At 38.7% G+C, this 15,479-nt stretch overlaps 1 protein-coding gene across 2 annotated transcripts; it reads left to right on the top strand.

The window, feature by feature from the left end:
* The first annotated feature begins 247 nt into the window (after positions 1–247).
* Positions 248–15,292, top strand: kcnip1b (Kv channel interacting protein 1 b). 2 transcript variants are annotated; one of them, XM_044042621.1, is made up of 8 exons: positions 248–876; positions 10,421–10,545; positions 10,932–11,001; positions 11,087–11,157; positions 11,278–11,385; positions 11,478–11,582; positions 13,119–13,181; positions 13,520–15,292. In XM_044042621.1, the coding sequence occupies exons 1-8, from the start codon at positions 789–791 to the stop codon at positions 13,565–13,567; spliced, it is 678 nt and encodes a 225-aa protein (XP_043898556.1). In that variant the 5' UTR covers positions 248–788; the 3' UTR covers positions 13,568–15,292. The 2 variants fall into 2 exon arrangements, with proteins under 2 accessions (XP_043898556.1, XP_043898555.1); XM_044042620.1 differs by lacking the exon at positions 248–876 and adding an exon at positions 6,187–6,530.
* The last annotated feature ends 187 nt before the right edge of the window (positions 15,293–15,479 follow it).

The following is a 15,479-nucleotide window of genomic DNA, read 5'->3' as shown; positions in this document are numbered from 1 at the left end:
GGAATTATCGCTGGTCATATAGGGCTGTGCTTCAGCCATAAACCTCCCTGAAATAGTCTTTCTTTATGCGGCAGTCATTATTATGATCATAGAACATAGATTTATGTCGACTCTAGAAAAACAAATGGGAGGTGAAGCAGCTCCACATTAGAGTGGGATGAATCACCAATGTGAGATAGGAGGGTGGAAAGAAGAGAGAGAGAGGGGGTTCGGTACAGAGCTGTTGCTCTCTGCATCAGAGCACAGCTCCTCCACAGCACAGCCACAGGACCACCACTGCAGCTCAGAGGAAAACCCTTACTTATAAATATATTTATACTACTCATGTGTGTGTGTCTTGGCTGGAAGACGACTGATACTTCACAACACCAGAGGACAGAAGCTAAGACAGAAAGAACATAACGAGGAGGAGGAGGAGAGAGACTTTTCAAAATTCATCTTCTCAAAAACGTTTGCTTATACAAGACTGGATTTTTCTCCCTTTTCGGCATCTGCCTCTGAACTTCAGCGCCGCGTGTGTTCCTTTGTTGTAACTCTGTGGAAGAGTTAAAACAGCAACTTGTTTTATTCTTATCATCTCAGCTTTTATGTGCTTCTTTGCCTCATAAGTCCCATCACGCTATCTACTGAGGCAGACTTTTCTTTGCGTCAAGGATCTGGACCCACACCATAGCAATATGTGCTGACAGGACATTGTGGATACCTTTTTCTCTCTCTCTCTCTCACTCTCTCTCTCTCTCTGGTGAGGCCTCTGTCCCAGCAGCACTTACCTCCACCACTATCTCAGCATGGCTGGCTGTACCAGCTGCTGCAGTCAGGGGGTGCTCAAACTAATCCAGTCCCTGCAGAGATTAGTCTCAGGAACCCTAACAAAAGGTACTGTGACATTTTATACGTAACACTTGTGTCAGACTTAGGTATTAACATACAAGGACTTTGTCTCGAGTCCTTTGGTGCATAACATACACAAGAATGACATTAAGAAGGGTTCAATGGCAGAAAATGGATATGCTACTAACCTCAGTTTCCCCCGGAGTTGAGAAATATCTTCATTCTTGTTACGTAACCCAGCAGGGACACTTGGTCCTGTTAGCGTAACTGTTAGAAAAGATGGCGGACAGTGTTTACGTTCTGGGAGTGAGGTCCCGTCCCCCTACGAGCGGGTCAAAAAAGTGCGGAATTAGCGTTGCAGTTTCAAGGTTCGGACCGAGTGTCACTGGTGGGCACTTATAGAGGTAAGGCAGAAAGTTATCCAAAGTGCTTTACGTGAAATTATAAAACCTTTGCAAACATCCATCTCTCTTTCTTTCCTCTCTCACTCGGTTCATTCTGTCTCCGTTCCTGCTGTTTACAACATCTTCTTCTCTCTTATGATATTAACACCGTACGTAAGTGAACAACTAGAGTTAAACTGTGAAAATGTGCTTTTGATGTTGTGTAGCCAAATGTTACGAACGTTTAGGCCTGCTTATTATGAAAGCATCAAGGCCTGATGTAGGACAAACTTTATTCTTTCCTCTTCTGTCACATGGTAAATGACCTGGAAATCGTGTATACATAATTTGAGTTAGCGCATCATCCCTTTCTATTTAATTGTTGTATTGTAAAGCAATTATATGCACCCTGAACATGAAAATGAATAGGAGTAATACAATGTCTGGGCGCATAAGACTAGATTTTAAACACCAGAATGAAAAGAGATCTTACTGTGTGGCTACAATAAATAAGACATCATCATTTCTCTGTGGTTGCGTTTGAGACCTTTCACTGCTCAACTGACCCCTAATCATGTCCCGGAACATCATCTATGCACATTGTGGCTGCTGTCATATGCATGGAAGAACACACATGAACATTCAGTTTCATACACACGAGTATGTCAGGTAGACTGACTGCACATCACACTGTCTTTTGTAAATTTGCAGATTTGCCTGCACGCACCTACATGCATGGACCATGAAGGCTCTGTTCACCTTTTAAAGGCTCTTCTTACATTTAGCAGCATGTGCCGCATATTCATATTCATACATTTAAACACTGCAAGTATCGGAGTAGAGGAAAACCATGTGGGTGGTGTTCTGCCTCAGGTGACTAACACTCGCTGTTATTTTTAATGCCTTTTTGTATTTGGTTATGATCTAACTGTTCTGACTGTAGACGAATGAAACCCAGATGAAAATGGATGCGTTGAAAAACATAAGTTTTGATTCAAACAGCTTGCATTTATTGTTCCAAGCTATGTGAGTTATGTGTGTATAATGCACACATTGTAAATTTATTCTTATTTTATTTGTATTCTTGTAAATTTATTCTTATCTTATTTTATTTGTATTCTTTAACTGTGTAATTCTATTCTTAGGTCTATTCGTACTTATTTTTATAGTTTTTAACTTTGTAATTTAAAAAAAAAACAAAAAAAAACTGCTGCTATAACATCCGTTACCTTTGTAGCGCTGTGACGAAAGAATTTCCCGCAAGGGATTAATAAAATGTGACTGATACTGTGCTTGACTTACATGGCCCCTGAATCCTGAAGTTCAGGCCACTGATAATAATAATTGCATCCAAAATCCTAAATTTGTGGAAATAAAAATACAGTGCATCAAAACTGCATTTCCTGAATGAGTCTGACAGTTTCCTTGGTGATGCCATACAGGAAGTAAGAATATTTTGAATAGCCACTGGTGGGCGACTAAACTAGCTGCAAAAAATAACTCAGTTTGAACTTAAGTCATTTAAATTAGGTTTCAATTTAGAGGAAAATAGATTATAAATAAGGTACATTTGAGTGGACACCAGTGTGATTGACAGCTGGTGTCGTCCAATAGGAGCCTGGTTGCAGGTGAATAGATGAAGAATTACCCACACTGACTTCACCTGCACCTTACACACACTAACTGACTCTGGTTTTATAAGGCACTTCTTGGCTTGTTTCCTGCTTATTTATGCTCTTTTCTTTTAGAGAAAAAAAAGCCATTATACCTTAGCTTCCGATGACTTTTCGTACCTGTGGTCAGTCCAAAATGGGGAAAAAAAAGCAGTTCAGTTTCTCTGACTCCTCTGCTTGGAATACACTCCAAACTGAATTAAAATGATAAACATTTTATTTTTTTATCTTAAAACCGAGCAACACGAGGAATCCATTGAACAGTGTTATTTAATACTGCAACCATAACTCCTGCACTTTATTTGTCTATTTATTTGCACTTTTATATTCCAATGTTTGTTTTGCAACTGTTATCGCCCCGTTTTTATTAACATGCGCTGGTACCTTTCTTGGCCAGGTCATCTCAATGGGTCTTTTATCTGGTTAAATAAATAAAATAAATCATACCATGACACTACCGTTGTCAGTCATGATATGAAAGGTAGCACTTTCTGCGCGTAGTGTGGTTTGGTTGCCGGGAGACATGAGAATAAAACACATGGTTACAGGGAGCTGATAGGCTTTAATCAGCACTCTGTGAACTCATTTGACACTGACTTGAATATAATGGAAACGTTTGACTTTATACTACAGCGTTTAAGCAGTTGACATTTGTGTCATCTTAACCGGGAAAAAACAGGAGTGTAGGCGAAGACTGAGGTGACAAAGGAGAGGGAAATTCCCAGTACATTTCCAGAAAACTTCCATGGGAACTTTTATTTGAGAATTTTGGAAATATTCCAAATAGGAAACATCCCATGGGAATGAATAGGAATTGATGAAAATTAACTGGACATTTTGGGATAATTTATAGTATCATAATGGGAATAATAATATAATCATCTCAAATGATATTACTATAAACTATAGATGTATTTGTATACATTTTTATACATGTATTTGTATTTGTCTTCTAACAGCACACTGATATGCACTCGTATCACTTAGACATTTATTTTGAAAGATATACAACCACTTCCAGGTCATGTTTCCCGTTTTTGAGTCTTTCGTCAAATGGAAAAAAAGCAAAAGGAACATCTATAAAAGCCCACAATTGCACGTGCATGTGTGGTGAGCCTGCACTAGTGTGTGTGTGTGTGTGTGTGTGTGTTGCCCATTACTAAATGTATAAACCCATTCATATCAATCAGGGGAACAATTGTGTGCCCTGGAGGTGATTCAACACCTTATGTATTGATCGTTTCTATAAAAACACATTCATCTGTTTTAGATAAATGTGTTTCCCTAGAGGCGATTGTCACAAATAGGGTGTTGGTTTATTTAGTAGGTAAGTAAATAAACATTTTATCTATATAGCGCCTTTTACAAATAAAAATTACAGCACACTTTACTATAAAATTAAATAAAGCGATAGCAATAGCGCATTAGTACTGGTCTCGAGACCACTTTTTGAAGGTCTCGTCTAGGAATCGACCGCATTTTTACTCAGTCTTGTCTCGGTCACGAACAAAGCAGACTCCGGATTTCAAGACCACAACTGTGGGGATATCAATACATTCCCTGTGCATTTTTGGATTAACTTGTTCATATCATTACTGTGATTAAATACCTCCAAAAGAAAACACAAACAAAAACAAATTCTGCGAAGCGATGCTAACGGTCTCGGTCTTGTCTCGGTCTCGACCCCTCAGAGTCTTGGTCTCGTCTTGGTCTCGGTTTAGGTGGTCTTGACTACAGTACAACACTAGGTGATGGTATGGCTACATGATAGTTAAGACTCTGCTGCCCCCTGCTGTTCAAAGACTCACACCACAAGCATTAGATGATACGAGTGTTCCTCTGCTGTTTGAGTCTGTGCAGTGACATAGTGACATATACAGTAGTCTCACACACATACACTGCTTTCTTTCCATCTGTATGGCATATAATTAACTTCAGCTTCACTGAGACTTGGTACTCATTCATTCATTCATTCATTTACTTACTGCTTTATCCTGGGCCACGAGTTTGAGACCTCTGCTCGACAGTGACGTACTCTCTATTACAGTATATGAGGGAATAAATATTGAGTTAATGATAGACTAGTTTATCCTCTTGCTGACATAAATCAGACATTTCCCCTTTTCTAATTGTTGCAAATGTGTGCACCTTTCCTCTTGCTGCTCGTCACTGTTTAAAATAAAGGAAAGGAAAAATGCTGGTGCATACATTTTTTAAACCAGGAGAGGTTTTTCTGAAGCCGTAACATTTATACACAGAGAGTATTTTTTTGTTTTCCACTACATGGCTTTATAAGAGTGCCCTATCTGTTGTTTTGGTAATTAACTGATTGTAAGACAGTGACTAATGTTTAATTAGGAGAAGAAAAAAATACAAACACCAACTGAACACTTTTTGGAATAATAATTTATCTCAGTACTCACTGGGATATAAACATGACTCACTTCCCACACTTCCCGCACACAGTCCAGTTATCTGAAATTGACACGATAACATGAATATTCCTCTACACCGTTAAACACTCTAATGTTCTTGTTTGTGGACTTGCATTGACAAGGCACACGGAAACGGAGCGACGCCGTCTTTGTCGCTTCGAAAATGTTTCCCCCGTAAACGTGGGAATGTTTCGGAGAAATGTTTCTAGACCTCCAAAAACGACTCAAAACGCAGTCGTACATATGCTGTAATGCTACACTAAAAATGGAGACCTTAATCCTAACCAGTTAAGTGCCTAACCTTAACCTCAATTCCAATCTTAGCCCTAACTTGACCAGATCCTGGTCTCCTCTGGTCTCCACGAGGACTACCGGTCCTGACAAGGTCCAGAAAAGGTCAGAAAGAGGTGACAAATACAAGCACACACAACAAATAGTATTGTCATATTTACACTCAGTATGGTAAATAGTTTGTATTTATATAGCGCTTTGCTGGTCTTGATGACCCCTCACAGCTGTTTTACTAACCCACAGTTTTGCCATTCACCCTTTCACGCCCATTCACTCACATCTGTAACATCACTTACATCCTCAACAAGTGTGTGTGTCTTTTTGACCTTTTCTGGACCTGTGGGGACCGAAATCTGTCTACACACTCACATTAGGGTGAGTTGTCTTCCTCACGTGGACATAAAGTTAGTCCCCGTGACATCTTTGATTTTTGATTCACATTATGGTAAGAAGATGAAAACAAGAGTAACGAGCAGTGAGATGTGCCAGCTTTAAATGTCTTATTACTGCAGCATCTCCCAATAACATGAGGGCATGAGCAGACAGGGAGAGCAAGAAAGAAGGGGGGAAAAGGCTGACAGATGAGTGTAGAGCGAGCCACGGTAGAGAGGGAGTGGCGCAGGAAGGCGGGAGCAGCTCGGAGAATGATCAGTAATCCAAAGACAAATGAGCTGGAATTGGAGAGGAGTCCTTAAATAAGTGGCAGACCCGAGAGCAGGGACGAGACCCAGCAGGGTCTTTAAGACCAAGAGCTGCGGCGGCACATGAAGACACAACAACGGGGAAGCAGAATCCTGGCATCAATAGATGACTATTACTCTGCGAGTTGTTTGACCAGGCTGGTTTCCACGGCGACGACATGGGTGCAGTGGTGGGCACTTTGACCATGCAGACCAAGCAGAGAAGACCATCCAGAGGTACGTCAACAGAGACAGAGAGAAGAGCAATAGAAAGACTAAACCGTGAAAGGGGGAGATAGTGTGTGTTGGTTTTTCTGATTTTCTACGTGTTGCACAGAAAGCAGCAACAACGTGCATGTCATCATTTGGTACTAAATTCCATGGAAATGTTTAATGCAATTGACACTTTTATGGGAAATATGGAGAGGGGGGGGGAAAAAAGAACAGCTGTTCTTGTTGTCATGGAGAGCAGCAGTGAAGGATCAAGTGATACAAGTCCTCCCCCACTTGTACGTAGGTGTGAGGCATAACACACGTGCACTGGGTCCTGAAGGGGAGATTACAGTGTAGCACAGATGTCCTTGAGAACTAGAGAGCAAAACCACTGTCCCTGGCTTTGTCCTTGTGTGTATGTGTGTGTGTGTGTTGCTTTTTTGTTGTTGTTTTGTGTGTGTGTGTTGCTTTTTTGTTGTTGTTTTGTGTGTGTGTGTGTGTTATATGATTGTAACAAGTGAGAAATGAGGAGTGAAGGAGGGTTCAGGCTGTGAATTAAAACGCAGCTCACATATCATACCTCCCCGGCCGTATGCTTGAGAAGCCTGTTGTCATGGAAACTAGGTTGTGGGGTGGGGGGGGGTGTAGATACAAGAGCGAGCGAGCAAGCAACACTCAAGCCAAGATGAAGGATGAATGTCTGGCAGCATGAGAGAGAGAAATATAGTTGCCGAGGCAGCAAAGAAAGCGATTACTCTCTCTGACACGCTCACAAGGTGAGGGCAGTGAGAACTGTCTGCTTTCACTCGTCCACGTTTTTAAAGAAGACAGGCTCTTAAACGCAACTGGGGGAAGGCTCGACGTCTAAATAATAAATGTTGGATCAAAGCACATTAAATATCACAAAAATATCTATATCTATATGTAAGTAGTAACACTTTACAATAAGGGTGCATTAATTAACATTACCTCATGCTGTTATTTACTTACAGGTAATTGATGTTTTAAACCAACCATTTATTATTTGTTATTGCAGTTTATGAAGTTATTCAGAATAAGCATTACTGAACTGTAATTAAGCATGTATTAACTATTATTATAAAGTTAATCTGTGCCGCAGGTGCACCCATGGTAATTTGCCATGGGAATAATAAACGACTCCTTATATGGACATCCTGGGGGTGTGTCTTCTTACGTGTTGTTGAGTCAAAGTTATGATTCATTTTAAATCGCATTTTTCAGTAGTGATATGAAGTAGCTATAATTGTGCAGAAGTCACAATTTAACAAATTCAATCCGATTTTAAACATTTTGAGTGCTTTTTGCTCCGGTGTGTTTATATAGTTGGTGGATTTTTTATTTTATTTTCATCAGATTGCCTAAGTTGTGCTGAAAAAAGGCTATACGACACTCTATATTGCACACTCTATATTGATTAGTTAAAAAGCAATGATCTAAACGTGACATTTGATTATACGGACTCCATATCCAACCTTAAACTGATGATCAGCTGATCACTGTTGATTACTTTCATGCTTATTGACCATTCTCTAATAATCAATTAACCACTAACAACTCTAAATTTTTGTTTTGTTTCAAACATTTTGTTTGTTTGAAAATACAAACATGTTCTTTGCCCAAACACATGAAATACAATCATTTTGAATGATTAAATCAATATTTGGTTTGAAATTGGTGTATATTGATTTTGTGGTTCCTTGTTGTTTGACTAACTCAAAAAGTGTCGTTTGATGACATTGACACAAACCTAATTCCATATGTGATCACTTAACTGATCGTCGTCATCCTCATTTTTTTTTTTTTTACCTCTGAGATCAATTGTTTAACATGTTATTTTTTTACGAGCGTCAAACACATTGTCCATCTCTCCTCTCGTTTTTTTGTTTTTTTTTCTCGTCACACTCCCACCTTCTCTCTCACCCCTCCCTCCTCTCATCAACACCTCAAACTCCTTCTCGTTCCTCACCTTCATTTGATTCCATCTGTGTCTGATCACACTGTAAGCATAAAAAAAACAGTCGCATGGAGTGAGAAATGGCACCCCCCCCCCTCCGACATATGATGAAAGGTTTTTATTTCACTTTCCTCGTCATGGCAACAGCTGTCCAGGAGATAGCAACAGGAGCGCAGAGGAGGATATAGCAGAGATGAAATGATTCACATATTAGACTTTGCTAATTACAGTATAATGGCGATGGTGTATTATAGTATCAGTATATGTAGCCATGGGGACATGTGATGAACACTGCTGGAGCTCTGACAGTTGAAGCCAGAACACAAATTTGACACAAAGATAAATCTCTTATTTACTTTCAAATTGGATGTGTACAGATTGCAATAGTAGATCAGAAATATAAATGATGTCAAGACGACTCATGATGCAAATGGGAATTTGAATTACTATATAAATTAAATCAAAATGCGTTTAGGTTTAAATTACAACTCATTTTTTCTCAGCATCTAGGGGATCAATGCTGTAATTACATGCTGGAGTCCACATGTGAAGTGCGCATCCCTAAATCTTCTTCTCCCTGTGGGTTCCTCCCACAGCCCATGCACATGCAGAGTGGGTGTAGGTTTATTGGCGTGAAAGTGAGAGTGAATGGTTGTTTGTCTCTCGGTCCTATGATGACAGGTGACCTTGGGTGTGTAACCCGCCGTTTGCCCTCTGTCAGCTGGGACTGGTTCCAACTCAAAAGGATAAGTAATAGATAATGAATGAATCATGAAAAAAAGTCGGTCACAGTGACAAATCCTTGCCCGCAGCAAAATGAGAACCTTTCTCTACTGTCTTCAAAATCAGCACCATATTTCCATTAACAAAGCCCCTTAACACAACTAAATGTAGTGTAATGGAAGGTTTTAACCTTCTGATCACAGGTCAGTTCAGGCGCCTCCTAATGGCTGTTCCACTACACCTGCTCTGCAGTGCTACTCGCAGGCAACAACTTACTATGCTGCAAAGAATCTTAAACAAGCAAGGAATAGGTCAATATTGAAATGTTCTGACCTTAAAGAGCTCACCCTTGTAATGCATTGTTACCTTAGAACCTTGTTGGTAACTCTATCTTCTAATTTAGTCAGTTGGACGATGACTATGTTCTAGATGGGTTTTCTTTCGTGTTCACTTATGGGATGATTAGCAAAAACTGATGATTTCACGTGATAGTGCCAATTTTTTTTTTACCACAGTGAAAAGAGTCCGCCTAATATAGGGAATACTTATATCAATAATACAGTTACAACCTTGCCCATTGAGACAAAAGCAACAAATTAGGGTGCTGCAACTCTCTTCTCTCCCATTAATTACTAAACAAGAGCAATTGTTCAATTAAATGTAGCCTTAAACCCCTACAGAGTTTTACAGATTAAGATTATTATTATTATTATTATTACCATTATTTATGAATTAGGGTTATTTACTGGGACCTTATGGTGTACTTATAGGTTCGTATAACTTATTGGCTGCTAATATAGAATGTTTAGAATTGAAAGAATGTAAAAAAAAGACTTGTGTTTCTATAATTTATTGTTTACGATCGGTTAATTCACTCCCGTTTATTAACTCATTCCACAACTGTTAAGGAAAAATGTACAAATGTGCAACCCTAGTACTTACTGTATGTGCACATGTACGATGCACATGAAACTCAACAGTCAGCAGTTTTTTTCCCCCCATTGATCTGTCCACTGCAGCTTTAATCCCATCATTTCCTCTCTCTATTTAATCTATTTTGGCCTCATTTTTCCTGCTGACTTCACGTTGTACCCGCCTCGCTGACTTTCTGTCCCGCACATTACATCTTTCGCATCTCGAAAGATTGGATAGGCTGCATGTGAAACAGGGATTGTAAATGTCTTGACGTCCTTCTCTCGTCTTCTCTTGCCTGCAGACAAGCTGGACGACGAGCTGGAGTTGACGATAGTGTGTCACAGACCCGAGGGCCTCGAGCTTCTGGAAGCCCAAACTAACTTCACCAAACAGGAGCTGCAGATCCTCTATCGTGGTTTCAAGAATGTAATCCCAAACTCCTTTTTTTTTCACTTTTTATTCGCATAAACTTAATTGGTTCAGGCGTAACACGATACAGTTTCGCAGGTATTTGTTCACGATCGTGACGACGATCAAAGGATCATAAATATTACTAGGATTCCTCCTCAGACAACTATAAATTGTATCACTCTATGTTATATTTGATTTAAAAAAAGAAGCACCACCTGTCCTGGGAACCAGCTTGAGAGATCGATGCTTATTCTAACTTTTTACCTCTCCCAGTACCTAGGATATGTATTGTGGCCCATAATTCTTATTTATTCATTTTCTGACTCTGTGATGTGGGTCACCGGACTGGACAGGGTGATGAAGAGTGACTTGTGAGAGTCACTTATTCTCCTCTTTCACAGGAATGTCCGAGCGGAGTCGTAAATGAGGAGACATTCAAACAAATTTACTCCCAGTTCTTCCCTCATGGAGGTAACGTGCACTATTTCTGAATATCTCCATGCACATTTCTCTTTTCAAAGGCGAGACCGCACCCATTTATTTATGTGTGTTTCAGATGCAAGCATGTATGCACATTACCTTTTCAATGCATTTGACACATCAAACAATGGCGCCATTAAGTTTAAGGTAATACAAATCTATTATAATTGTAATATTATACGATATATAATATATTCTTTGCTTCTTCCTGCTATGATGCTCTCAGAATCTGACCCTGTTCCTCTGTCCTTTACCTGTTGCTGCCAGGACTTTGTCATGGGGATGTCTCTACTGCTGCGGGGGACACTGAGGGAAAAGCTGGAGTGGACGTTTCACTTGTATGACATTAACAGAGACGGATACATAAACAGAGAAGTGAGACCGCGACTGTGCTTTCACTGCTATGAGTCTCTGTATCAGTGTTTGTCCTTGAGCTGTGGTGATATACATGCTTTGTACTCTTCCAGGAAATGACTGAGATCGTGAGGGCCATTTATGACATGATGGGAAAGTACACCTACCCTGCACTGAAGGGGGATGTCCCACAGCAGCATGTGGATGCCTTTTTCCAGGTTGAACCTACAGTTAACATAAAAGCTAGGGTTTTATTTTTTAACAGCTTTAATGAGGTATACTGGCACATGATCAGCACAGTTGCATCTGGTTGAGATGTCACCTATAATAATCTAAACTTTTGAAGCCTTGAGATTTGACCTATATTTGCACCTATTTATTTTCCTCGATGAGAACATCATTTACCCAATTGCACATTCATCAAACCACTGAGATCATTCACTCAGGAAAATGTTTATTGACGTTATTATTGACGCTTTTTTCAGTCACTGGAGTAGCCCCTAGTGAGTTTGGCACACTGGAGCCAGTTAGTCCAGCACCTTGTTTGGTCATCAGACCTCTTACCTTTCATGTATAATTTTCCTACCACACACAAAAGTGATAAAGGATATATATGTATATATGTATATATGTATATATATATATACATATATACATATATACATATATATATATATATATATATATATATATATATATATATATATGTATATATATATATATATATATATATATATATATATATATATATATACATATATACATATATAACATTATGTGAATGTATAAGTGACGGATTATGCCAACTGGAATATAGGAGATATGTGCTACGTGATTACTGAGTCAAATATACTATTTTACTATCTTACTTGACAAAAACGGTATTAGTCAAAAAATTGTATATAATCTGGAAATTCTATAATGATATTATTTCATTATTATTACAAGAAAGATCCCCCCTCGCTTGGCGATCACCCCACGGGTGGGTTGAAAGTTTGTAACATTAGTGCATCTTAAAATACTTTTCATCACCATCGGGTAGATAACTAGAGTAAATATTTAATGAGCACCAGTCTAACCGTAAAATCTACACCTGCATTTATGGTATCCAAATAACATGTTCGGCATTTTAGTAGATGTTGACGTTAGACAGCCTCTTCTGACTGAAAACTAAAGATTGTAATCTCATTTGTTCATTCTCGTGCACGGACGTCCATTAAGAAAATGAGCATTTTTAGCTCATGGGGAGCCGCTGATCTACTGCTGCCCTCGTTTGGATTCATCTATACACATTTATAGGCACCAGGGGATAAACAACTCTTGTGCTGTGATCTAAAAAACACACCAACAGATTTCCTGCATGGGCTTTTTTTGTGGCGAGTGAGCGGTTTACAAATTTCATTTTTAAGTAGGAAAGGGTTGAGTCAGCACAGACTGTGTGTCAGGACTTTGAAGAACCTGGACTGTCCCTCTTAATTAATTAAATTCATTGCTTTTGTTAACAGTGAACGTTGATTTGTTACCAAGTCATTATATGACCATGGCTATTTAAACACTTAGACATCCCTCACACTCGCTTCCCAAATTCAACTATTTTTATTGCGACTTTTTGTACGTGTTTTCAGATACAGACTGATTCAATTTTATGTGACTGTCCATCAAAATCCCTGTGGTCCATACAGTGTCCATACAGTTTGACACTGACTCATGTCATGTTCTGTGTTTCTTCTCTCTCTTTTTTTTTTTTTTTGCAGAAAATGGACAAAAACAAAGATGGAGTGGTGACTTTAGAGGAGTTTGTTGTAGCCTGTCAGGAGGTAACTTCCACTTCTACATCTATAATCATCTTCATTTCTTCAGTAATAGGAGGATAATGGGAATAATTAACCACATGCTACCAATTTATCAAAATATATCTATTATTATAGATTTACTATATATTATAATATATAGTAAATATAATACGTTTATATGAAAGACAAATAAAGTTTAACTGAAAGCTGCAGTCTTACTACACACGGTTGAGTATGCATTAAAGGGGTAGTTATGGTGTCACTGACTCACCCCCTGCACTAGGTTGTCTAGGGTGTCAGTGCCTCATACAACACTCAGTATGTTATAATTCTCCATGTCTATTTGTCTCTTCTCTCCCCAGGATGAAACCATGATGAGATCCATGCAGCTGTTTGAAAATGTGATGTAGGGCAAGTAGAAACGATGGAGACAAAGACTTGGCAAATGAGACAACTCGCTGTTGGTGCATGTGTGCGGATGCGTATCTACAATACATCCAGTCCAGTCCATTCTTCTCCTCCCATCTCATCCAGCTGGCGTCAGGATCCAGCCAAACCCACAGAGACTCCACTGAAGGGACTGGACTGGAATGCTGTTTAGCCTCGTCATGGCGTTTTCACCACAGAATACAAAGTGACTGGGACCCAACACACCACCCTCAGTTCTCTCTCACAGACTGAAGATTGACTTGTTAAAGATGAAGATGCTCCGGCACTGCAAAGCTATTTGTTCAATCAGCAACAATAATTGCATGTTGGTAAGTGCTTTTTTGCTTTAACTCCAAAGGTTGCTATGGGAATTTGGCCATAAGGATTTCTATAGTCATCTCATGATGTGTCACACACACATTTTGACCTGCCTGTAGCTTGCCTGCGAAATCAATTTGTTTCTTGTTGTTAGGTGTCTCTCGTGTACAGTTAAAGAAATTTGAAACAGCACATTTTGTGGGTCTTATACTGTGTTTTTGTGGCCAAGTCTTTCTGTTTTGTTTGTTTTTTTTTGTGAAAAGAAAGAAGTGGCTTTATAAAGTTCCTTTATACTGTATTTTTACCTGCTGTCTTGCTTCTTGTGGTCAAATCAGTGTGTCAGAAAAAAAAGGTATTGTGATATAAATGTGAGTACATTTTGAGATGAAATTAAACATGTTAAATCATTCTGAACTCAAGAGGGAAAAACAAATGTTCTCGTTTTGCACACGTGATCATTTATTGACAAAATAGCAACAGAAGCGCCCTCCTGACAACACAGTAGGATGGTGGTTACTGCCTAAAAAATCTGGATGAAATCCAGTTCCTGATGACGGCTCCATCTGTACATGTGAACATGTGGCACTGTTTCCTCCGTCCAAACCAAATCCATGTTGTCACAATGGTGTACAAACAGGAAATGTTGCCTCCTACAGATGGATTGTCTGTGAGTCATGATGTGTTTAAAAGCAGCATAACAGAAGTCTCACTGGGCTACAAAGTAGTTTTAGACACTAAAATATTAACCATCGTTGTTTTTGGAGCTGCTCTTTGCTGTGTGATACATCCATCGTAGTTTAGAGCAGTGCTATTTTATGTCACAAGCAGTAAAAAAACAACAAGTTAAGCCATACAATAAATATGTACATTTTTTAAATGGTGTGGTGTTTTTATTTTAATTCCTTTCAGGATGTGTGTACATGGCTTTATGACTGGGTGGAATAAAATATTTGCCTTTGGAAATGAAATGTTTTGATCATATTTGGCAGGCACATCACAGTGCATTTAACAGAATAAAAACAAACTATCAATACTGTCAAATCTATCAGTGTACAAACCCACAACAAGCAAAAACAGTGACGAACACATGGCGTGAATATTTCTATAAACTGGGAACATGTTTGTTTTAAATCACCCTGTGTTACACATCCCATATTATGTTGATATGTAAGCTATAGTTGCTGATATTTAGTGTAAACATACGTACATATATTATTATTATTATATTATAAACTTTTTTAATTTCTTAATTTCTTTTTTAAATTTTAAATTTTTAACTTGTGTGCTCTTTAAAAAACGGGTACTTCTGAGTCTGATATGGAGCAACTGTAACGATGAACGAACTGTAAACAATTTTCTTTGGGATAATAAAAGTATTCTGATTTTGATGATTATTATTGTTATTATTATTATTGTAATAATTATTTACTATTATTATTGTAATAATAACAATAATAGTAAATAATAATAATAATTTACATTCCAATTGCATTTTTGATCCACACTCCATACCAGATTGTGGCGGTAAAGCACCAAATCGTTGTTTGCCAACCGCCATAAAGACCCTAAAAAAAG

The sequence above is a fragment of the Solea senegalensis genome, linkage group LG13 (assembly GCF_019176455.1).
Source record: "Solea senegalensis isolate Sse05_10M linkage group LG13, IFAPA_SoseM_1, whole genome shotgun sequence".
Lineage (NCBI taxonomy): Eukaryota > Metazoa > Chordata > Actinopteri > Pleuronectiformes > Soleidae > Solea > Solea senegalensis.
The sequence above is the reverse complement of the archived record's forward strand: the minus strand, read 5'-3'. Positions and strand labels throughout refer to the sequence as shown.